The sequence below is a fragment of the Dermacentor albipictus genome, chromosome 1, assembly GCF_038994185.2.
Source record: "Dermacentor albipictus isolate Rhodes 1998 colony chromosome 1, USDA_Dalb.pri_finalv2, whole genome shotgun sequence".
Taxonomy (NCBI): domain Eukaryota; kingdom Metazoa; phylum Arthropoda; class Arachnida; order Ixodida; family Ixodidae; genus Dermacentor; species Dermacentor albipictus.
Genome location: NC_091821.1, coordinates 36,524,661 through 36,550,988, shown reverse-complemented (window position 1 = coordinate 36,550,988; position 26,328 = coordinate 36,524,661). Strand labels below are relative to the sequence as shown.

The window sequence follows — 26,328 nt, the reverse complement described above, 5'->3', positions numbered from 1 at the left end:
AGCAGTGTGTAAGCTGCAATTTTCCTAAATTCGCGAATGATTAACACTCGCAATGGTGCGAGTCTCGCTACTTCTTTCGCAGCGGAAATGCAGCGTAAGACCCGCGGTCCTTATCCCAGTAGATGTGCTTTTCACTACCATGGGCACATCCCCATCATTTTTTAATCAATGAGCTGGTCAACAGCAGTTTGTCCATATATCGTGACGTAGCCAGCGGGTTCAATGTCAGTACGCTAGCCATGGTAGAATTGCTCATCATCCTCGACAGCTTCTGCCGTGTTTGTGACATTGCACATGCACGAAATCAGAACGAAACCATGGTTACTATCAACGTGATCATGGATGGTGACTACACAGTTCTGAAGGCACTCGGCCAATGTGGTGTCATGTGCGGCGGTAAACACACGACTAAAAGCCACAAGAGCAGAAATAAGCACACAGAGTTCCGGCGTTCCCACACAGTTTCAGCAGTTCCCACTGATGACTATGGCAATGCAGACAGCACTGCTTCATTTTGGTTGGAAGTTAGCACCTCTTCTGCTATTTTGCATCATACATTTGCAATGCTGCATGATTCAAGGGTTGTCCAAATTAACCAGCATGGAGCCAAATGCATCCCAATTATTGAGTTTGATGCCATTAGGTAATGCATACACTTGCTGGAATTAGAAGACAAGTTTGACTTATCTGATTTTTCCATATTAACAAGGTTTTACTATACCTACTCCAAGTAAAATTTTATTATGAACCAGTAATCGTGTCTTGTTACTTAAAAGCTAGCTTGACTGTCAGTAGATGCCGACCTCAAAAAACTTACCACAGTAGACCTCTCTCAAGGCAAACTTTCAAGAAGGGTTCTCAGATAAAGCTAAACAGCTCCCAAACATTATAACAGCATAATTTAAATTTATTGCACTTCTATTAAGCTGTCCTGGTAAAAACATATTTTGTAGGTATTTTGTGTTAGTCTGCTATACAGTGAAAGTGTGCATTAGATGCACATATGTACCTGGCTAAATATCTCCTCTTTGATCATGTTGCAGTCCACTTTGTGATGACATCTTGTGCACGAAGCTGTTGCAAAAGAACCTACAAGAGAAAAATGGAGGCATCAGCACCTACAACAGGTCATATTAATTATGCGCCACTTTACAACAAAATTGCTTCCGATTATGAAACGCCTTCAAAAAAGAAAAAAAGTCTAGGCAAATGTGTCAAACTGCCTAGAAAATTTTAAACTCTGTTACAATACAAGCTTGCATCACTTGTTGAAAAAGCTATTACTACACTCCTCTGTGCACCCATCGTCTTATCACAAACGTGCCGGTTAACGTGCTGTAAGGGGCACTCTCACGGAGGCAGCATGAAAACACATGGCAAAAACTTTTTGGTTTTCCCTCACTTCACAACTTCCTTCAAATATGGAGAGCTGAACTGTTAAAAAGGCTTTGCAATGCCTTTTAAGAAAGTTGCTTAATGTATTAAGAGGACATTGCTGTGCACTATGTAAAAGGCAGAACGACTCAAGCACGCGACACAGTCGCTCAAGAACAGTCGCTCAAGACCGGAAGTCCAAAATTATGGTACTTTACTTAACTTTCTACACTGATGAGACATTCAAGATTTCTACCTTCCTACTAGGACACTTTTGCTCTTGCCAAAGGTACTGATTCGCTATGACATTTAAAAGAATCCAGCCAATATCCGTCGTGTTACGTAAACAGTCATAAGGTTGCTAAACAAGGCAGACAGTTTTCAGCAAAATTACAGTAGACTCCAGTTCAATAATATCTAACGAGAAGTGCTAGATAAACAGAATATGGGCATTGAATTTGGTTGGTCCTCCATGGGCAAAACACTTGCACGCTTCTGTTAAAACAAACTCTTCACTTTGTGAAAGCACTGCTTAATTGGGAGTGGTGCTGTAACAGGACTCTTACCAGTTGTTACAATACACATGAAACAGTGTGAGGAGGGAACTCTATAGTGAAAGAAATCCATTCTCTCAAAAAAATAAAAAATGCCCCACTGCTATGTAAAACTATGTAGAAAACATAAAATTACTGGCAAGCCTCATAGTGCCCTAAATAATGTAATATAACAGATGATTTAGAACGGTTTGGGCGCGAGCTAGTTGGTACAGATCATTCATTTTAAACAGTGCCAAAAAACGCACGGACAAAGAGTACAGGACCAGTGCTGACTGCTAACAACACGTTTATTGAAGTCTGCACAAATATACACTATTCACAGCGGGCTGAAAGAAAGGAAGAAAGGGCAGGCGAGTCATCGTCAGTCAACTCTTGCTGCGCATGCGTCACAAATGTAAAACTACACAAATGTAAAATACGCAATATGGACACAATCCAAACTGATTAACTTCTCAGGAACCCAAGTTCTTTATCACAAAGAGCTACAAAAGGGGCGCTTACGCTAGTGGCTCCTAACTGACAATTTTAAAAGGCCTTAAAGATTTCCCTGGCCATCTGATCGCTGTACCTCCTCAGCATATGTGTCTTCAAGGCGGGGGTGAACAGCCGCACTTTGCCCAATGAACAACTAGATTACTGCCAATTTTATTCTTGGCACTGTGTGCATGCTCACGTAAATGTTCATTAAGGCAGCCAGGTGTCACTACTGTGGCTGGCTATATTAGTTATCTTAGGCTTATGCATGTTGGTGTGGCACGGTGACAGTTGTGTGAACATGAGAGCAGACGCGACGCGAGTATTAACTTTAGGAGTGTATCACATGTTTCTCACGGTGTTTGCTTCGAAAACGAGTTCGGCAAGGAAGCGCAAAGTTTGTCTTTCGAGGACAAGCTATCAATTATTTTTAAATTATGGGGTTTTACGTACCAAAACAACTTTCTGATTATGAGGCACGCCGTAGTGGAGGACTCCGGAAATTTCGAGCACCTGGGGTTCTTTAACGTGCACCTAAATCTAAGCACACGGGTGTTTTCGCATTTCACCCCCATAGAAATGCGGCCGCCGTGGCTGGGATTCGATCCCGCGACCTCGTGCTCAGCAGCCCAACACCATAGCCACTGAGCAACCACGGCGGGTATCAATTATGAATACGGTTGCTGAGGGCAAGAAGAAGAAGAATGTAACTGCCTGGGTCAGCATCCCAGCCAGCACCCGTTGACTATCTTAACTGCGAAAATAAAGCATTCGCAGTGCAGTGGAGTCGAGCAGAAGTTCAAAGAAAAAAAGGATGAAGTTGTCGACTTATGCCGATGTGGACAAAGCCATGTTTACGTAGTTTTTGGACACACGAGCATCAAACGTGCCTATAGGTGGCGCGATCTTGCAGCAGAAAGCAAAGGATGTTGCATGTATCCTGGGCCATGAGGACTTGAAATCTAGCAACAACTGCTTGCAAGGATTTAAAAGCTGAAACGGAGTCTTCGGGAAAATCATTACCGGTGAGTCTACCCCTGACGACAGCGATGCTTCTGCATTGCGAGTTGCCAAGAAGCTGCCTGCTGTCTTCATCAGCCACTACGAGGCGGCTGAAGTCTACAACGCTGATAAGACGGCTCCGTTTTATCAGATGTTGCCAAATCCCACGCTGGTGCTTAAAGGAGAAGACTGCCACGGTGGCACGCAAAGCAAACTCCGCGTGACAGTTTTACTTTGTGCCAACAGTGATAGCAGTGACAAACGAATCCTGTTAGTTATCGGGAAAGGTGTCCAGCCCAGATGCTTCAAGGGAACGAAGCAAATGCCAGTTAAATATGTGGCCAATTCTACAGCGTGGATGTCACGTGCAATCTCTTCCGACTGGTTGAAAGAGTTCAACGAAGACATCAAGCGATGAGACTGCCAAATCGACTTGCTGCTTCACAATTGCTCCACGCACCACGTTGACGGCCTTTGGCTGTCAAACATGAGTTGATATATTTTCCTCCCAATTGCACATCCCTGATACAGTCACTGGACAAAGGAAGCAACAGCTTCAAATGCTGCTACAGCCATTGGGTGATATATAAGATTCTTCAAGACATCCATTTTGTACAGCAGACGAAGACAAACATACTATATCAAGCGATCGAGATGCTTGCTGCATCGTTGCAGGAAGTTGGAACCCAGACGGTTTAAAATTGCTTCGCCAAGGCCCAACTAAAGGTTGTTCAAGCAAAAATCAATGACGACGTGCAGGAGCCTGAAAACCCACCCAATGTCACTGAAGCGTGGAATGCACTACGTGCGAATGGTGGAGTGCCCGACGACGTCGAACTTGGCATATTTTTGTATGCTGACAATGTACTGCACAAATGTCAGATGCGATGCTTGTTAAAATTGTGCAATGTCGCAGTGACAATGAAGGTGCATCAGAGGCAGACCTGTTGTTTGCCGTGCCTGCTACGAGAGAGGTGATGGACGCATTGGATGTCTCGCATCGTTCCGTCGGCGCGCAGGATGATGAAGTCACATTGCATGCTTTAGATTCTTTAGAGCGCTGCTGCTTGATGTCATCATGCAGAACAAAAAGCTAATCATGCAGTTTCTTTCCACCTGAATAAATGTTTCAGAGGTGAGGTCACCTAAAAAAAATCCGCCTCATTTTGCCTTTGTTTTTGCACGATACTTCCCGGTTTTCATGTGAAAATGCATGTAACAAACCTGTACATAACAAAATATTGTGAGCTTTCTTCAATTTTGTTACATCCAGGGTTAACTGTATCTGCAATGCAGTGGATCTGGGCTGCAAGAAAAAAAGGCTGAAGATGTCTACGTACGCTGATATGGACAAGGCTGTTTTTATGTGGTTTCTGGACATAAGGGCACAAAACGTGCCAATAAGTGGCACGATCCTGCAGGGGAAAACTAAGGATTTTGCATGCATCCTTGACCACGACTTCAAGGCAAGTAACGACTGGTTACAAGGTTTCAAGGGCAAGAACGGTGTCGTCAGTAGAGTCATTAGCGGCAAGCCTGCCCTTGCAGACAGCGATGCCTCTGGTTCGTGGGTGACTGACAAGCTGCCTGACATTATCGGCCGCTATGAGGCAGCGGACTTGTCAAATGTCAATGAGATGGCTTTGTTCTACAGTGAAACCTCGTTAAACCGTAGTCGGCCGGAGCTCGGAAAAAGTACGTACTAAACGGTAGTACTGTTTAAGCGAAATAGCATGAGATCGCCCACTTACCTGTCGAAAACGGAACTCAGAGAGAGTGCCATGAAAGGGAAAAAAACATGCAGTATTTATTCACTTCGCGGGACGTAAGTGTTATTTTCGTTTGATGTCGCGGCAGCCTAGCACGACGACAGCGGACTCAAACTTACTGAAGCTGCGTGCCAGCTTCTCAGCCAGCGCCCCCTCCTTTCGGCAAACACTCGCACGGCAGATTCCTTGTTGGCGTTACGTATTCTCCGTGCACGTGCGCAGTAGTGCTGCATAAGTCCCGGGGCGCCTTTTTCATTGCCGGGTGCCGGAGTTCGGAAAATTTTTCGTTTGGAATAGTTACGTTATCGCGCCCTTGTTCTCCTTGCGACGATCGCATTCATGAGGCTGACGTAACGCGCAGCTTCTGCCACTGTCGGGCCTGAATAGCCCGTGCTGTCGCTTTCTGTGTCGTCCTCATCACTGTCGCTAGTTGACACTTCGGCAACAACAGCGGCAACGATGGTGAAAAGTCGAACCTCGTAGCCGACATCTCTTCGCGGTCGCAGCAGCGCTGCCGAGCAACTTCACATTCCAAATGCCACACACTGTAGTCAACAGTAGATCCATGTCGCGGGCCAGCACTGACTTCTTCGTGTCACGTTCGGTAGCACAGACGATGTCTAATTTTTCTTCTATGCTGAGCACCCGGCGTCTTTTTTATCCTAGCTTCGGCATGACGCAAGTCCTCGCTTGCACGACGCCACAACGCTCTCTGGCACGGCGTCCATGCGGCGTCGAAATGATGTTGATGTTGATGCGGCTTCACGTGCAAACGCACAGGGCGCTTGGAGGCCGTTGTACCGATCTCTGAGGCTTGTTGTTCTGCCGGGCCGCCCGATGGAGACGACGCACCGCCGTGTTTGCGCGACGAAAAGTGGAAACGCTACGTTTTAACCGATGCGTACGCAATAAGCTGGTACGGTTTATGCGGATACAAAATACATTATGTTCAATGGCCGCTGAGTTGGGGAATTGACTTTACTACTTTTAAACCGAAACTACTGTTTAAGCGGGTACGGTTTAACGAGGTTTTACTGTATCAGATGCTGCCGAATTGCACGCTGGGGCTCAAAGGAGATGATTGATGCGACGGCAAACAAAGCATACTTTGCGTGACGGTTTTGCTTTGCACCAACAGTGACAGTAGTGATAAGAGAATTTTATTTGTTATTGGGAGAAATGCTCAGCCAAGATGTTTCAAAGGAACCAAGCGAATGCCAGTGAAATATGTGGCCAATTTGAAAGCTTGGATGACCCAGGAAATCTTCTCCGACTGGTTGAAGCAGTTCAACAATGACGTCAAGCGACAAGGGCGTCAAACGTGCCTGCTGCTTGACAATTGCTTCATGCACCACGTCGAAGGCCTTCAGCTCTCGAACAACGAGCTGCAGTGTTTTCTTGCAAATTGCACATTCAGTTCTTAGACAAAGGAGTCATTAACAGCTTTAGGTGCTGCTATCGCCGTCACTTAATAGACAAGATTCTCCTGGATATCCATTTTGACTGGCAGATGAAGATAGACAACTATCAAGCGATCGAGATGCTTGCTGCGTCCTGGCAGGAAGTTAAAGAAGAGACAGTAGCTAATTGATTTATAAAGGCCTAGATATCTAAGGTAACCCAAGGCTTCTTGTATGCAGATAATGGTGCAGACTTCTTGTGTGCAGATAATGGTGCTGTATCTATGGAAGAGATCTCAGATGCGACAATTGTGGAAACAATTTAAGATCGCAGTGACAGTGATGGTTTGTCAGAGGCAGACGCCCTGTTCGCGTTGCCTACCATGAGGGAGGTTATGGACACGGACGTTCTGCGGTGTCACGTTGGCTCACAGAATGATGAGGCAACCTTGGATGATTTAGTTTCATTGGAGCACTGTGTAACGCCATGCTTTGTAAAGAAACAGCAAGCAAAATTCATGCAGTTTTTTTCTGCTAAATAAATGTTTCAGAGGTGGGTTAACCAGGATTGGCATTTATTTTTCAATTTCATTACGTCCAGGTTTACTTGTATACACTAAACAACCTGGAAACATGTTATCACACCAACCCTGAATAGTAAAATGAGCATTATCAACAAATAAATCTGATATAATGAACAGACTCATTACCTTATAATTTGACTCAACTGTACCTACTAGCCCCAGGAACATGCACAAAGACTAGCCTGAAAAAATGGTTCTGCCAAACTCACCATGGCATGTGATGACATTACGAATACCACAGGTTTGTTCAAGCGTATCAATGTTCTGTGTGTAGTTTCTCAGGAGTTTGTTGTTATCCTCCAGTTGCTTTATGAACCTGTGGCTAGCAGATGGTGTGAATTGACCTGGGTAGATCTCCTGCAAAGATGCAAAAAATGTCATGGTCAAGAATGGTGATGTGAAAGGTCAAAGCAAATGTTCTTAAAGGGCTCCTCACCAGGTCTGGCCATTTTAAGCTGACAAGTGCAGAGCATACACTGCGCCATAACGATCGTGTCTTCAACGTATTACATCGCTAAGTGCCGCAGAAAGATCTGAAATTTTAAACTGAACGCCGTTTTCCCTTTTCTTCATGACCGCCCCGCTTGAAGCCGGAGCATGACATACACGTGCAGTGTGCCTACTACACGTGTTTTTGCTGCGACGTCGCTTGTGGTGACACGTGACTTTGAGAATTATTCAAGGCAACATCTGTTATTTGCGTAATATGTTGCTTGAATAGACGACTTAAAGCTCAGAGAAATAATAAAACACACAAACCAAATGTCTGCATGTTTTTGTTTTACTTTGCACCACAGCAAGAGAGATGTACTTCTGTTTCACCTGCTTGTTCCCACGTTGTGCAGTCGCGCACACAGACATCGTAACAATGTCATTTTCTACCGTGTTCAACTGCAGGATCATGCTGTGATCCGCTCGTGTGTGCCTCAGTATTCATGTAGCCCTGACCACTGACTTATACCGCTAGTCAGGTGCCCTCGTGCACATTGCACAAAATCATGATTTGCATGAAACAAGACAATCACAGCTCACGCGCGACGTTGTCAACGGATGCGGCGCGCCGCAATAAAGCAAGGCACTGAGCAACCTGAGCACTGCTTATTTTCCAGGAAAGCACACAGCAACTAGAATTTCTTCAATGTTTGAAAGTCTGGTTGCCAAATGGGACAATCCAGAGAAGGCTTTTCCAATTTATGTGGTCACTGACAATGCGCGCAATATCAGGGCAGCCATGCATACTCTTTCTTGGTCTGAAAGAACCTGTTCTGGCCACACCTTGCAGCTGGCTATCAACGATGCTAAGGAAATGAACACAGGCCTTTCTTTGCTTTGTAAAAAAGCAAGAGCCATTGTTGGGCATGACAAGCACAGCCCAAAGGTACATGACAGACTGAATTGTTGCCAGAAAAAAACTAAACAAGCCGCCTATTCGAGTTGTGCAAGATGTTGAAACAAGGTGGAATAGCAAAGTTGCAATGTTTTCCAGGCTTGTGGAGCTGAGAGAGGCGATATCTGCATCTGCATATGAACACATTGAAAGCTTTTCAGCGACAGAATGGAGGGAAATGAACGAGTATGTTATTGCTTGGAAACCGCTTGAAGAAGCAACAACCATAGCTGGAGCTGATAGCTACCCAACACTTTCAGCTCTTATACCTATCCTTTACTGCTTACTCACACACCTAGTAATGCTGAGACGCAACAGTTCGCAACACCTGCATTTATTGCTAATTTGGCAAAGTGCCTGAAAACAAGGTTTCACAACTACAAAGATGACTAAGCAGCAATCTTGGCAATGTTCTTGGATCCTCATTTCAATCTAGTGGTGTACGAAGAGGATGGAGCAATGGGTAACTGGCTGAAGAACTTGGTAGCTGAAAATGCGGAAAAAGTTAGTGGCGTACCGAATAGCACACAGGTGTCCCATGTGTTGATGGCCCAGGAAGCTGTGCAATCTACCTAAGCACTGTGGAAAAAACTTGACACCCTTGTAAGCCAGCAACAGCATTCACAGCCAGAGGTAGAAATAGAAAGATACAAGATGCGATTCTTGACCGAAAGAAGGACCCTTGCCGCTGGTGGCTAGAGCAAGGTGCAAAAGCTTACCCTCTGCTGGCTCAGCTTGCAAAGAGATAACTACCCATACCAGCCACAAGTGAGTCTAGTGAGCGCCTGTTCTGTGTCTGGTGCAGTTGTTAGCAGTAGAAGAGCATGCCTACTTTCTGGACACGTTGAACAACTCCCTTTCCTCCAAGACAACATGAAGTAATTCAACTTTCAACCATCCATTCAGCAGAACTCCTACACTGGGACTGTTCTTTCTTCTGTGAACAACTATGTGAAAGTACATTTTTGAAATATTGGTTGTGTAATACATTAGTTTATTTTTTTCCAGCCATGTTTCCCAGAACTTCTCATCTATAATTTTAACTTGGCAGCATTCAGAAAATATCTGCAAAATATTCGCAAATTATTCGATTCGATTTGCAAAATATTAGAAAAATATTGGATTTGCAGTCAATTTTTCATATTCGAATTTGCTTTGCACTCAAAATTTTGCTATTCACACAGCTCTAGTTATAATATTTCCCTACAAGGTAAAGGAAGGCCCGAGGATCACGAAAAATATAAATAGATTGGCAAATAGAAAATTTTGACCAAACTGACCATTTCAATTGCCTTAATAATGCCTGCATAACAGATCAATTGTTGCAATACATATTATTGTACACTGTGGATCCTCTCGGTAATATCGAACTCACAAAAAAAGATCCACCAGTTCGATATAGGGCCCAACTCATAAAAAAGAAGAAGGGCATAACCGCAGGCGCATTCCTTAATGAAAATTTATTCGTAGCTGGCAGGGTCACTGGACTACTCGTCTTCAATTGTGATATTGTCCTCACTAGTGCTGCCATCGCTGCTACGGTCTCACAGCGCATTGCTGTCCAGCGAAATTCTGCATTTTCCTAACGACCCCACCACGACATTTTGTGGAACAGCCGCCCACGCCAAAAGCACCCAACCACACACAGCCATGAGCAAGGCTCTTTTGATACGTCCAGTTGGCGTAGGTTTGCCAGTCTTCTGTCACCAGCCACTTGTACTCACAGCGGAGCAGGCCCTTAAAAGGCGAAGATCTGGGCTTGTTTCACAACTATGTCACATGTCACAGGCAGGGACCGATCGCGCATTTCAGCAACTTGCCATCACAGGTAAAAATTTTGCTTCGCTGCAGTTGTCACTCTCACACCACCTGTTCAGAACCATCGAACTTGTGGCCCACTGCGCAGTTTTTTGTTTCTTCAGCGTAAAGAATGGCAGCCTTCTTGAATTCTGCTGTGAACGAGCGCCGAATGTTTAGTGGACCCGGAGCACTCATGCCTACTGAGGAAGCACAGAAGTAGCATATGGCCGGCAGTCAAGTCGAATGCGTCAAACTAAGAGCTACAGGGAAAGAGAAACACATGAGCAGTGTCTGTTCTTCCATGAACTATCGACACCACCATGAGTGCTGTGTGCACTGTAAAACTCTCAAAAATGTTGAAAAACCTTCCGAAAAGCGAACAAACATGCGGGATAGTGGAAAGCTACGGGTAGGGCCGGAGAGCAAACATAAAATTTTAACTACGTTGTAGCTCCCCTGATATCTCATTGGTCTTGCTTTTTTGACGTTGCCATGTTTTGGTCTTCTGATTTTGATTCTTCTGATTTTCATTTTAAATATTAGGTCGACTTAATTATGTACATACGGTAGTATTTGTTTTCGGACTCTCCCGTGGTCACGACACTACCATCCACACTCACAAACTCGTCAACCGTTGATCTGTCAACGGCTTCCGGAAATTCTGACAGCTCGCTCCAAACTTCAGCAACACCAGCAATGGCTTCGTCGCACTCTCAGAGTTCTCAGAGTCATTACTGGGCCCACCAAAGCCGGCACGCCTGAAGCAATTTTGGATGAACCATTTGTACACGGCTGCCTCGACGTCTTATATACACGGCCGTGCATGCGCGTCAGGCACCACGGACACCTGGTCGTTTCTCCGCTTTAGCTCCAATTCCCCCTCATTCTTCAAGATGGTGGTGCGAGTGCTTCTCAGAATCTTGTACGCTGCAGCGGCATCCGACTTCTCACCGCGTCCGACTCAATTTACGATTTTGAGCTTCATGGCGAAAGGCTAATACTGCCGCTTCGCGCTAGCCATCACGGCAACACTGCGGTAGAAGGCCCCCAAGGCGCAAACACAATGAACGAGAAAAGCAGCGAGACAACTCATTCTTGCATGACAAGGGCACAAGAGCCTCTGATTGGCTGTCTGAGCAAGCGCTGTGGGCGGGCCTGGATAATTTTTTTGCAAGGGTGTGTCGACAGCTCGCCCAACATGGCGCGGTCATGGTAGGGAGAGCAGGTGGATGGAGCCGTGCCGCCGGACTAAATCACCTTTAGGATGTGTCGGCAGTAGAGGTGTGCAAATATCAAAATTTCCGATTACGAATCGAACAGGAATATTTAGCATCGAATATCGGATCAAATATCGAACAATGATATGCACATGCACTTATTAGCAAGTTGGTTTATTTTAAGATATTGGAACATTGCAATTACATTGTTATTGGCAAAACAATTAACCTAGTTAGTCTTTATACTAAAAGATTGCATATTTGGCTCATGTTAGGTTTGAAAAATTGAGTAATTTCCTCTAGTTGTCTGTTCTCACCAACCTGCACCTTATTATACCGCATCAATTTCCCGTAAACTCGGAACCATTTGACCCTATACCAGCCGTCACTCATCGCATTTGCTGTCAATCAATAAGCTCAGGACTCGAAGGTGGAACCTGCACAAAAGTGCTTCTTCGTTGTTTGCAAACCTGTGCCCCTTGCTACTGAGAGGCTGGCTTTTCAACACAGCTTGTACGTCCAGTGGGTAAGCTTGTTTCAAAATTTCGCCAGCAGCAGGAAATCATCGCAAAGTTAACCACAACATCGGACACATTTTCTTATATTAGATAGAAATAAACGTCAAGAACCAGGTTTGCTCCCTCACAGCCAGCAATATATTCAATTTGTTTCGAATATTCGTATTCTAGTTTTCCTAGTACCTAGTTCTGGATACCTAGTTTTCCAATTGAATACGAATATTAAAGATATAATAGTTGATAATATTCTAATTTTTTGAATATTCGCGCACCCCTAGTCGGCAGGTTTCCCTGCTGCTGCGAGGAAAAGACAATTTCCGGGAGCAGTTTTGTGCCACTTCAAGAATTCGATATATTGGGAGTCACTGCTACTTTTCTTCGATGTAAGCATAATTTTTGCTATATATACTCATTGTAGCTATACCATTAAAGAAACTGTTCGATATAGAGGATAATTCTATATAAATGAGTTTGATAGAGTAGGGTTCGACTGTAGTATGACAACATGAAAGTACCATGCAGTAAGCAGGCAATACAAAAGTAGATACAAGTAAAAAAAAAATGATACAGGACTGAAGCGTCAAGGTGTAAAGATCAAAGTGCAACTAGTTACGTTCTAAATCTCTTAAAATGCTGGTAAACACCACATTATGGATGTTTGTTTCAAATTACATAAAGTAATGTCCCAAGCTAACCTCAATTTCAAATGGTAATTAAACCATAAAAAATAAACATGTTTAAACACTCTTTCTAGCACATTATTTTAATGTTTAGGCAATCACAAACATAATCGAGCACCTCTGCTAAAAGATCCACTAAAAGATGACGTGCTTTTCTGGAATAAAAAATACATATAACAGGCTATGAGGTTTACCTTGGCAAACTTGAAGAAAGGTCTTGGGTCCTTACGAAAATAGTGAATATCAAACATAGCCTGGGGATCTGGCAGCGCTGGGAAATCTTTGCTCAAGCGTGCATAAATTCCATTTCGTGAACGAAAGTCTGGAATTCCACAGGAGACCGAAACCTGTAGCAAAGAGAGAGAGAGAGATTTAGCTAAAGCAAACAGCATGCACAATAGTCATAATAGGTGCAATAAGGAGCATTTGAGTGAGGACCTTGTCCTACAGTAGTTTAATTACAGTCGATTCTAGATACGTCAAACTAGGATACAGTGAGAGCTCGTTAAACCACAGTTGGCCGATGCTCGGAATAAGTACAGTGGAACCCCGATTATACAACTTTCTCAGGACCGCAAAAAAAGCATCTTAAAATGCGGGCGTCGTAAAATCCTAACATAAATTATGCCTATAAAAATACAAATTATATCGCGCAACGGATTTACGAGAAACTTCAATGTAAACTACTAACATATTCTGCAGGGCTTGGAAACCCAAATTACCAAAAAAAATGCGATAAGAATTAATGTTGCAGTACAGGTACTAATCATGCTTTATTCAAATGAACCTTTACGGCACTCCACTGCCTGCTGCCACGATTCCCACCAGCCGGCGCAAACTTTTAAAAAAGTCGGCAAGTTTCTTTTGGACTTTGTTTGATCCGTGAACCAAGAGCTTTCATTCGAGTTGGGCAACGTCCAAAAGGAGGTCCTCTGTGGCATCTGTGAACAGATGAAGTTCCGGATGCCGTCTATATGCCGTAGCACCTCAGCGAACGTGGTAGGCACAGGCACGGCATCTGTGGTGTCATCGTCGTCCTCGTCCAATGTCGCAGCGGTGTCGGCACTAGGCAAAGCCTCCTCGATGGCGTCATCCAGCGACACCTCGCTGCAGATCGCAACGTTGTCGTCTGCCTTCATGTACTCGGCAAAGGTCGTGGTGAGGCTTAAACCATCAAAATCGTTGTCGACGAAGCCTGCATCGGCCTCGAGCGGCATCGAGGTTGTTGCGACCCCAGCAGAGGAGACAGTCTCTCGTTTAGAGCCACAGTGCTTGAACGAGTTAGCGATTGTGCTTCGCGACACTGGTTTCCACGAACTGGCAATAAAATGCATGGCGTCGAGCACAGTGATCTTTTTTTTTTTCCGTCTTGCTGTGCTCGCGTTGCTCCACACAACTCAAGACCTCTGCTGAACGCTGGTCGCTAGGATTACGACGAAGAACACGTGCAATAAACCGCATAATGAATCCTTACCAACTAGCTCAGCTTTCTGTCGTTCTATAACCGGGGTTCCCCTGTATGTACTAAACGGTAGTACTGCTTAGCCAAAACAACGTGAGACTGCCCACTTACCTGTCAAAAACGGAACTCGGAGAGAGTGCAATGAAAGGGCAAAAAATATTCACTATTTGTTCACTTCGCACACAAAGTCTGTTATTTCTGTTTGATGCCTTGGCAGCATAGCAGTGGCGACAGCGGCCTCAAACTCAAGCTGTGAGCCAGCTTTTCTGCCAGCAACCTCTTCTCGGCAAACACCCGCATGAGGCTGACGTAACGTGCAGCTTCTGCCACTGTCCGGCACGAATCACCCGTGCTGTCGCTTTCCTTGTCTTTCTCATTGCTGTCGTTAGGCGACACTACAGCAATAACAGAGGCAACGATGGCACAAGGTCGAACCTCATAGCCGATATCTTTTCGCGGTCAAAGCAGTTGTTCTCCTAAACGGTTGTGGCGCAACAGCACTGCCAAGCAACTTCTTCACATTCCAAATGCCATACACCGTAGTCAACAATAAATCCCTCTTGCATGCCAGCACTGACTTTGTACCATGTTCGATAGCCCGAACGATGTCCAATTTATCTTCTATACTGAGCACCAGGTTTTTGTCCGAGCTTCGGCATGACACGAGTCCTAGCTTGCACGACACCTCAACAAAGGCCACATTCAGAACGCTATCTGGTACGGCACCAAAATCATGTTGATGTTGATGTGGCTTCACCCTTCCAAGTGCCCTCTGCGTTTGCGCTTGGAGGCCGTTCTGAACTCAGAGGCTCATTGTTCTGCCGGGCCGACCTACCACCGTGACTGTGTGATGAAAAGTGGAAACACTACGTGTTAACCACGTAGTGTTTGGGTTTCACGTGTCAAGAGGCGCTGGACACAACGGACCGACCTACCACCGTGACTGCGTGATGAAAAGTGGAAACACTACGTGTTTAACCACATAGTGTTTGGGTTTCACGTGTCAAGAGGCGCTGGACACAACGGGCCGACCTACCACCGTGACTGCGTGATGAAAAGTGGAAACACTACGTGTTAACCACGTAGTGTTTGGGTTTCACGTGTCAAGAGGCGCTGGACACAACAGAAGAGTACCTGCAGGAAACGGGACTCCGTCTGTCACCCAGCAAATTGGAACTGTTGCTGTACAGGCCCTCGAAACAAGGCATGAGGAATTTGACGCCGATCGATCAAATACCGATCAAATTACACATGAGTGCCAGCCAGCCGATTCCCAGAGTGGACACTATAAGAATCCTGGGACTGCTAATTGAGGCTAAAGGCGGTAACACGCAAACTGTCAAGAAACTCGCGTCCAAAACGGAGAACATGCTCCAGCTGATCCTCAGGGTGACGAATCGCAGGGGGGGCCTCAGCGAGAGCAATCTCATCAGACTTTACCACGCCTTCCTCATGAGTCACGTAAATTACGTAGCCTCAGCGCTAAAATTGACCAAGAAAGACGCGGCCAAGATAGAGACACTGATGCGCAAGAGCATCAAAAGGGTGCTAGGTCTTCCGATCACTACAAACACGGAGCGGCTCGATCGGTTAGGGGTCCACAATTCACTATCAGAAATAATCGAAGCGCAGACCAAGGCACAGGTCGTGCGACTGTCGACCACCAGGGCTGGCAGACGCATCCTAGAAGAAGCAGGGTAAATGCAGAGGCAGAGTGCAACGCACACAGCGTCGCGCTCAGCGCGGCGGTCAGGAGCACTTTCAAGGTAGAGCCGCTTCCGAGAAACGTCCAGCCGCAATTCAACGAGGGGCGCCGAAAGGCGAGGGCCCGAGCACTGCTGAAATCGACCGCCAACTGCCCGGGACTGGCGGCATTTGTAGACGCGGCCCAGTATGGGCGCAGCGACTGGTACGCGGCCGTCTCGATACGCTGGGATGGCACGATAATTAACGCAGCATCGGTCAAGGGGGTAACGTCCGAAGTGGCCGAACAGGTGGCAATAGCCATAGCAATGAGGGACCCCGAACGTCCTTCCGTCTACACTGATTCGCGATCGGCGGCCAGAGCATTCGCCTCGGGCTCGATATCCCGGGAAGCGGTGGCCGTCCTCGGCAGCGAGGGAGCCACGGGTCATCACATCGTCAAATGGTTTCCAGCCCACATGGGGGCCAACGTGCACCCCAAATTTCCCAACGCCAACGAGCTGGCGCACGGACGCACGCGAGGACTCACGCACCGCGGCGATCGTGGCGAGCGAAGTGGCAGGAAGGGAGGGGAGCACCGAGACCCGCTGCTCACCTTCAACGAAATAACGCACTATCAGCTGTCGAGGAGAACCTTCCCGCTGCCCCACGCTAAACTCACTAGACCACAGTCATCGATATTCAGAATGCTTCAGACAGGGTCGTTCCTCTCGAGAGGCAGACTGAGCCGTTATTCACCAGAAGTAGAGCCGCAATGTCCAGATTGTGGCGCATCGTACTGCTCGCTAGCGCATATGCTCTGGCAATGCTCGGCGTTAAGCGGCACCGTGTTCACTAAAGAAGAAGACTGGGTGGACGCCCTGCGAAGCGACGACCACCAGACCCAGCTCCGGGCCGTCCAGAGGGCTCACGAAAGGGCGGAGGCTCACGGGTTTCCCGTCCCAACGTGGATGCGGCCCGCGACCCCTGCCGACCACTAAACCAAGAATGGGTGGGGAGGGGTTCCTAAGGACCCAATAAAGTTATTTCCTCCTCCTACGTGTTAACCAATACTTACGCAATAAGCTGGTACGGTTTATGCAGATACAAAATGCATTATGTTCAATGGCCGCTCCGAGTCGGGGATTTGACTTTACTACTTTTGGAAGGAAACTACTCTTTAAGCAGGTACGATTTAACGAGGTTTTACTGTACAGCCAAACCTCGATGTAACGAAGTTGTACTTGCAGTGAAAAACTTGGTTAAATCACTGATTTCGTGACTTCAAAGCTTTAAAGTTTCAGCATTAAAAGCAACTTCACAATTTCCCAGATCATTCCAGGTGGATAATAACTTGTTAGTAAGCACTTGTAAACAAATTGCAAGGTGGGCCATAATGGAGCAGTTAAAAACACCAGTGCGTGCGGTGCACATCACACCGAGAGCAATGCATCGATGTGGCTCCCAACGTCCGAGATTTGCATGTGTTGCATCACACATCACCGTAAATCTTGGGACGCCATAGCTGACCGTGCTTGGTGCCCGCAGCCGGCGCCCACAAATTAAAAACAGAAGTGTAAGAAGATACAAATATTGGTCCTTAGCCAAAAAAGAAAAATAAACAGTCAATCTCGCTAGAAAGGCGAAGCACTGATGGAGATAGCAAAGAGACTAAGAGGTACACAAAGTACTGTTCGTATTTTTATTGGTGTCACATACACCTAGGCAAACACTAACAGATCTCACTCGATGACCACAAACTCGCAGTCACAACACTAGCGAGCGCTTCATACCATGTCTCGGACACTTGAGATTACGCGACCGCGAACGCTAGATGTGCGGGAACAACAAAATGTGTGCAAAGGCACCATTAATTTCGGCTTGCTACGGAGAGATTACCTCCAAAATAAAGATTACCTCCAAAATCGATATGGCGCATGGCCTAAGCACGGATGCGCGCGAGGAGAACTCAAATAGGTGTGCATTCTTGATCCCCCCCCACCAGCACGTGCCCTTCATCACGTTACTATGCATTTACTCCCTCTGCATCCCTCTTGCACAGAAGGAATTGTCAGCTCTAGTGTTTCTCCGAGTTGTTCACCACACGACAAACGGTGCAGCGGTGTTTCCTGCCTACCGCGTCGAGGTTTGACTGTACCTATATAGTATTATCGCCAATATCAAACAGTTGTAACATCACCTTGGAAATGCCACGCAAAAGTATAACAAGTTCTATGAGTGTATCGAACTCCCATTAACTACCACATTCTAATGCTACAACACACCTCACACTCGCAAGTGCACTTCTCCTAATGGTCAAGCGATCATGTCTTGCACTGTCAGAAATATTTAATGCTGAAAAATTCGAAACGGCACTATTTTGCTAGATTCTGTCAAACACTAACTGAATCTGAAGGACAGTACAAGCCATGGAGGAAAAATTAGCAGGGTGTGTGTGCCAGTTTTGCTCACTGCGCAATGGATGGCTGCAGACTGCAGTTGTTCATTATCAGTAAGAGCAGATCACCACTCTGCTTCAAGAACGCACAAGGCTTCCTGATCCGACATGCATCACACAAGAAATTTGGATGACCTTTTCACTGGGTGGCTCTGGCCACGGGATGCCAAACTGGAAACATCTGTGCAACCAGGTTTGTCTTCTTGTCAACAAAGACTTTCCATGAATGGTATCTTAGGATACCGTGTACAGCCAAAACGAATCCAGCCCCGACCTTCACTCGGACCGGTTTTTACATTACAATTCGGATTTAACCAAACCACCATGCACCACTTCCGCACTTAGTGGCAAGACCATCATGGTAGCAGCACACAAGACTGTGCGCTTCACGAGTTTAGATTCCACGCTGAGTGCCTTTCATTCCTACTTGTAGAGTTACAAGAGAATGGGAATGAACTCGAATATTCTACACACTGAAAGCGCCTTTCAAATCTAACAGCATCTGTGCATATTCAGCAGACACAGATGCAGTGACAGATGCAGTGGCCAAAGGGAAAGGGCCAAGAAGGAATGGGATGCGAGGTGCCAGAGTGCCGAGCAGCACACGAGCAGCACACAAGGGAAACGTGGACGAGGAGTGATGACGACTGGCTCCAAAACGAAAAGAGCGCCCAGATTTAGTTCCAAAACCAAAACTTGACACAATAGTCCGACTGATTAACTCCTTGCTGACGTGCGACAATTAGCCATGCAAACAGCATGCAGCAAGGCATGTTCATGCGCAATTAGCTGTAGAAGTGCACTGATGACGGTATGGAGCATATCCTTACAGGGTGGTTTGCTACTGTGCTGCGTCCATTTCTGCCTTATCCTTGATATAAATGTGCCAAAGGCATTTTGACATGCGTGGGGCGCACCATAGTCTAATGGCCAGGCAACACAGGCTTTTACAGTAAGCGTTGCGATCAGTATATAAAAGATTCAAAGATTATACCACAGAGCATGCGACTTCCGATATTCATCTACAAAAAATAAGTAAACTTTTGTACATTTGACACAGCCTTGCAGAAGGAAATTGATAGATTCCTGCTTTTCACTGCGAGACATGCAGAGTACCCCTGACACACGGGCACTCTAATGTCCTTTAGGTAAGGGGACATCTACCAGAAAGGCATTCAAGCGCAGGGACGCACAATAAAGGAGTATCTCCCTTAATGCAAAGTTCCTTTGCGGGAAAGGAGATTGCGCATCTACTTTTCGAGCGGAAAAGGAGTTACTCTCACATAAAGCATGCACAACTCGTCAATAGAAGTAAACCTGCCACACAACTACGGTGCCCCTTAGGTATTTTTTTTACCATGCGAAAATCTTCTCATTTTTAGTGGTAATGTGATTTGTCGAACAGTGAAGATTTACTCTAGCTATATTTTTGAATGCTCGCATCACGTCGCTATTTCCGCCATGTTGAATTCCGGCAGTGTCATTTCCTGCATCGTCTTTGATGTATTAGCATTGTGAAACCATCGTTCGCTGCGCACATAGGCCCACCTTCCGCGGTTGGTGGCTCGAGGGGACACTGTCGAAGCAGTCAACATGAAGCATGCTCATGGTGAGTGGACATCTGATGTTTTCCACTTTAACCTTGGCTGCATTTATCGCATCTTCAAGAGATCCGAGAGCGACAAGCGTCAGAGCGACTTCAACTCTTGCTTCATCACTAGTGTTTTGCTGAGCCATGATGCAAATGCGCAGTTCTGTCACGCAATCACGATTGTACAAATAACACATTGAATAAAACATGTTACGCCTGCACGCACGAAAGAAGGGAGAACAAAGATGTGAAAAAGGACGACAGAAAGGTGGCCAGCACCAGAATAAACAGCATGCACAGCTATTCTAGTACACTGTAGCATAGCAAAACACCGACTGCACATTCTTGCTGGACCAATTTAGATTGCTGCTGAGAGCACAAAAACGCAAATGAAATACCGTAAAAACCCACGTATAATATGAGTTTTTTTCCCTATTATTAGCATCCCAAATTTTCGCCTCATACTATATGCGGATACGAACAAAAATTTAAGTCAGAAATTTGGGCTAGAAGTTTTGGTTTTGTTGTTGCTGCGTGGCTATGGCTTGACTTCCTTACTGCTGCGTGGCTACGGCTTGGTTTCGTTCTTGCTGCATGACTACAGCATCGTTTCTTTATTGTTGAGTGCGCACCTTGGCAGCACATGTGCAAACCACGCTTCGCAACGTGCATCTTTTTTATTCCGCATTGAATGACCATGATGTCTGGACCACGAAAACAGTACTCAGCTGCTTTCAAGAGAAAGGTTATTTTAGCCGCACAGGTCATCGGCAGCAGTGCGGTCGGGAGGTAGATTGGCGTCAACAGAAGGAAGCCCTTTCGACGTGCAGCGGAATGCGAAAAAGCTTTCACGGCCCAGAGAGTGGGACATTCCCGGAAATCGAACTCGCCCTGACGGAGTTCATACGCCAACAGCGAGCCGTGCATATAGCTATGAGCGTGGAGCTTATGCAGGCAAAAGCCAAGGAGCTTGCAAGAGAAAAAGGACTACCGAGCTCCGCCTTCAAAGCGAGCAAGCACTGGATTTATCGCTACACCTGTCGTGCTGGATTTTCCTTACGCAGCCGAACTTTGATTTCACAATAGCTGCCCGAATCATTCAAAGAGCTGCTTGTGGCTTTCCAGCGCCACATTACTTCGCTGCGCAGGTCCAAGAACTTCCAGCTAGGGCAAATCGGCAATGCTGACCAAACGGCGGTTTATCTGGACATGCCATCACCCCTCACCGAGCACAAAAAGGGCTCTAAACAAGTTTACGTCTGGTCCACTAGCAACGAGAAAATGTGAGAAACCGTCATGTTGTCGTGCACGGCAGACGGACGCAAGCTCCCGCCCTATGTCCTCTTTAAGCGCAAGACAGTGCCTAAAGGTGAGAAGCTGCCAAAAAACGTGGTCATCAGATGCTATGAGAAAGGCTGGATGAATGAGAATCTTGTGCTCGACTGGATAAAGTCCATCTGGTGTAGGCGGCCCGGTGCACTGTTGATGTTCCCGTCCATCCTCGTGCTGGACGCATTTCGTTGCCATTTGGCTGACTCGGTGAATAGGCTGTTGCGCGAATCCGGCACTGAACTCGTCGTGATCTCGGGTGGAATGACGTCTCAGCTGCAGCCTTTAGACGTTTGCGTGAACAAGCTGTTCAAGGACGCAGTCAAGCGATGTTATGCAGATTAGATGCGCTCAGGTGAGCCTGCAGTGACGCCGACCAGACGGCTGAAGGAGGCTTCGCCAGCCACGCTATGCAAATGGATTGTGGATGCATGGTACAGCATACCAGCTGACGTTGTGCACTGCGCATTCAAGAAGTGCGGCATCTCGAACGCGCTCGGTGGCCCAGAGGATGAATACATACCTCTTGGAAGATATGTACGACAAAATAGAGTGCAGCTGAAAAAGACAGCGATTGAAGTGCAGGGTGCAATTTAAGGGGGGACGCGGGTCTTGAAACGGCAAAAAATCACAAAAAAGTCGATTTTCGGAAAAGTGCATTTTCGCTACGTTTATACATTCAAGAATCCCTCCGCGAAATCTAGAAGCTAAATTTAATCGGAAAATAATAAAAAATCGCGCTTAAAGGGGCCAAGGTGAACGCGAAATCAGCAAAATTTGGTCAAAAATGTTCAAACTTCGCGCCGTCACCATTTGCGAACGCGGTGGCCGATGGCCGCCATCTTGCGCTTGTTTTGAAGCTGTTTTCTTTGTGCGCATTTTGCACCAGTTCAAAATGGCGTCGGTGAAGGGAAACCAACGCTATCGCGTCATTTCTGGAGGTTGCGTCCGTGCCGCCGATTGGCCAAAGCGCGCACACCCCCGCGCGCCTCGCTCCTATTGGTCCGGTGCTCGTCGGCGCGCGCTCGACCGCTCTCGCGTCTCGCTACGTGTGTTTATCTCTGGTTTCATCGCGCCGCTGTCTACGTTTGTTCAGCCGCTTGCTTCGCGACGTTTGATAAGATGCTCATTTCGCTGCCTGGATGGCTGGAAAAGATTGTCGTCTCAACGCTACTACGCGTCAAGCGGCTGTGCAATGCGCGACGGAAGGCGGCTAGGCCTGTCATACTCGCGGAGTTGCCGGTTGCTGGTCTGCCTGGACATTCTACCGGATCGAGTTCCGAGCTGCAAACTGGCGCGTCTAGCGTCAACACCTCGTCCGCCCACGCCACGCGTGTTGGCACAGATCGTGCAGGCACCGTTTCCTTCACGACTGAAGAAAGTAGCGAGCGCGCAGCGAGCGCTGGAAAACGTCCGGAGCGCCGGACCTTCGAAGTGCTAACTCCATCAAGAAGCGAGAAGCCTCTTTGAGCGCAAGGAAGCTGGCCAAAAAGCGGCAAAAAGATAGGATGTATCCAGATTATGCCCCTAGTGAATTTCCTTGAGATTTTATTGGTATATTATCAATAAAGATGTTGCAGAACGTTTTTCCTTGATTTCTCAAAACGAGAATTCCGACAGACTTCCAATTTTGGAGGTAAAATAGCTTCTGTCCTATTTCAGCTATTAACATAATTTTTTTTTGCCAGAAAGATAAATGTATGCAGTAAGCAATATGCACCTTTTCAAAGCAGCACTCTTCTCAAAAAGTTTTTGAAATGGGTCACATGCTTGACATGCCAAGATGGCATTTTTTTCTCACATCTTTGATGAGCTCTAACTCTTGCTCAGATTAGCCTACAACATTGAATAATACCTTATGGCACTCCCTGAACATCCTAGATAGTCTTTATACTCAAATTACTGTGTTAGGGTTTTCTGTTTAGAAGCTAATTTTCCTCCAAACAAAGGACTCGGCTTATACAATGCATTTGGAGTATATCAGAAACTACTTATCCTATGGCAAAATTAATTATATTTTTAGAATCTGCATATTAAAATACACAATGTGTGAAAATTTCGTTGAGATCTGTCCACAAATAAAAAAGTTGTATTTCAAGTGTAGCCTCCCCCCTTAAATGAATGTTTTCGTCTAGTTTTCCTAACTTGTATTATACTCGGATTAAACTTTCTTTTTTTCCATTTCACATCCCAAAGATTTCACCTCGTACTACAGTCGAACCCTGCTACAATGAACGCCGCTTTAACGAAATATTTCCAACTCCCCGTCAGCTAGCCATAGAAGTCAATGCGAAAAAGTTCTCGCCACAACAAACAATTTTTCGGGCTTGTTTTCGCTTCAACAGAATTTTCCCTCGGTTGAGCCGGGCTTTAAAATTTGTTTTGCGATAAAATAAACATAACCCCAATCGTCTGCAATTTTTCATACATCCAGGCCGCTTAGGTTCACCGAAAACATACGCCCACTGCACCGTCGCCGATAAACAAACTCATGGAGGGGCGCCATTGTTTGGTGGTGATGACGATGGGGCTAGCCGCCTTGCGACAAGGCGCAGGCCCACTTTGCCAAACGGGAGCCACAGCCAATCCGTATCCATCCGAGGTCACACGATCGCTGGCGCAACGCAACGACGCAGATTTTTCTTTGTGCTTGTGCGCGCAGCCAGCATGGCGACAAAGCGGAACATTCTTTCCTTGGAGGTGAAGACGCGAATCATCAGCGAGGCTTCGAGTGGCTGAAAGAAAGGAGACGTTGTAGCAGAGTTCGGCATCTCCAACAGCACGCCGTCGACAATTTTGAAGTCGAAGGAAGCAATCACCAGTGCTCTTTCTGCGAGTGTGTCCGCCAAACGGCAGAAGTTGACTCAAGCTGCACACAAGGATCTTGAAAAGGCGTTCCTCGACATCTGTGCCAAGAAAATGCCAATCAGTGGAAGCGTGCTGCAGCAAAATGCACTTGACTATGCTTGCATGCTCAGCATCAACGATTTTAAGGCAAGCACAGGTTGGCTGACCCGCTTCAAGGCCCGACACGACATCGTTGCGAAAGTGTTGTGCGGCGAACAAGATGCATCGGCCCTGCCTCGTGCACTGGATGGAATGGACGCTTTTGACGTCATTCGTAATTTCATTGGCGCCCACGATGACGACGTCGCAATGCAGCTGCTGACCGAGTGCGAACATCGCACCACGGCGATGATGACCAAAGGACGGAGGCAAACAAATATGACCGACGATTTTCGGAAATGAATGACATTTTTTAATGTGTAGTCAAATCTGACAGTGTTTTAGGTCAGTTTCATCACAACGAAAGGTAAACGACTTTTTCTGGAAATAAATGATGTTTGTGAGTGTGTAGTCAAATTTGACAGTGTTTTGGGGCAAATTTCGCCACAATGAAATTGTTCGCGCGTCCCGTGAGTTTCGTTGTAGCAAGGTTCGACTGTATATGCAAGTTCGTATTATACGTGGGTTTTTACGGTAAACAAATATGCACATTATAAGCCATCAAACACAAAAAAAAATTTGGGGGGTTCTACAGTAGCTAAATGTAATCCAAATATGCAGCTTTTGAAAAATATTTTCCCTCTTGCTGCTTTAACAATCGGCGCTATTTTTCTTGCAGCATTCATCTGAGGAACCCCCTAAGAAAGTTAGTGCGGTGCCATGTGTCATAGGCGCAACTCCTTTCTACAAAGGGTCCTTCAAAGTAACAAAAGGAGTTTACTGCAAAGGACTGTAGTTTTGTCCGTGTGTCTGAGGTATTAGATAAAACTTCCGATAGGCATATGTTGTATTTCCAATTATTCATATAGCAAACTATTTTGGGATTCCTTTGAGTTTGATATATCCAGGATTAACTGCATTAAGTTAATTATCACAGTGCAAACCGTGCAAAGATGCGGTTTCCAGAACATGTCAGCTCACTGCCTACATTAGTACAACACCAAAACTTCTGTCAGACTACTCACGCCTGCACCAGTGAGCACAAGGACGCGCTGGCAGGTTCGCAGCAGGTGGACCACGTCATCCAGGGTGTTAACATGTGCCAGCTTGGTGCGTCGGGGAGGCTCCTCCTCACTTAGCATACTGATCAGCACTTTCCACAGGGTAAGCCGATCAAGACTGGGGGGGATCACTGCTCCGTCTGGCAGCAGGCGTTCCAAAAGAGCACGTGGGTCTGCGCCTACGCTCATCTGGCGTTGCACCCAGCCCATTGGTCCTGCATCCACACCATGAGAGTTCTCTGTACAGTCATAAGCACAAATAAGTTGGTTTGCTGCTAATAAACACAAATCAGGCAACTCTGAAACCTGCTACGCCCACAATACCACAATATGTGCCTTGTGCCCACAATCACCAAATCAGAGAAAGACCGAATACCTGAGTGGAATCAATGTAAATCGCACCACAGGCAATCATTCTTTTGCCTCTGATTAACCCTTTAGGTGCCAAGTACCCTGCCTTACTTGGTTACAATTTTTTTTCACAAGAAGTGCCGTGGATGAATCTGTCTCGTCCATGTGTTGGGTGCTTTTTCTAAGCACCGGTAACAGGTTGGAGTCGTCCAATCCATTTGAACATTTTGGCAATTTCCCTCTCTGGCCCCCCCGATGGAGGGCCTACAGACTCCGTTCATCCAGCAGAGATTTTAATAATGGTGGCATCCAGTCGCCTGTTGCAGCAAACGTCGCGGAAGTGTAGCTTTCATTTGATTGAGTCATCAAGCTCCAAAGATAATTTGCTTCTGGATGAATGCATGGACAGTGACTGAAAGCATTGACAGTGATGGCAGTGTTTTCAGTGCTATAGAGACATAAAGTGACTCTGATATAAACGACTTCAATGATAGTTTTGATATGATGCAGCAGTGGACGAAGTTATTACATGGACGGAGTCTGGTTCTTGTTATTTATTATTTTCAAACACAAATTGTGAAATAATTACCCCAATGCTATATTTAGAATCTGCAAAAATTTGCTTCCAGATGTGCAATTTTTTAAATGTCATTTTCTCGATGCTTTCTTTTGCCAAAATTAATCA

General features: G+C 46.1%; 1 protein-coding gene across 4 annotated transcripts in view; it reads right to left on the bottom strand.

Annotated features, from left to right (window-relative positions):
• The window catches only part of Sirt1 (Sirtuin 1), a 55,341-nt gene that overhangs the window by 18,146 nt on the left and 10,867 nt on the right, over nucleotides 1-26,328 (bottom strand). For 3 of the 4 annotated variants that reach the window (XM_065430726.1, XM_065430725.1, XM_065430728.1), the window contains exons 4-7: nucleotides 25,257-25,531; nucleotides 12,957-13,109; nucleotides 7,370-7,517; nucleotides 1,010-1,089 (exon numbers count right to left, since the gene is read on the bottom strand). In XM_065430726.1, coding sequence (XP_065286798.1) covers nucleotides 1,010-1,089; nucleotides 7,370-7,517; nucleotides 12,957-13,109; nucleotides 25,257-25,531 — 656 coding nt within the window. The remainder of the gene's footprint in view (nucleotides 1-1,009; nucleotides 1,090-7,369; nucleotides 7,518-12,956; nucleotides 13,110-25,256; nucleotides 25,532-26,328) is intronic. The other variant, XM_065430727.1, reaches the window with a different exon arrangement.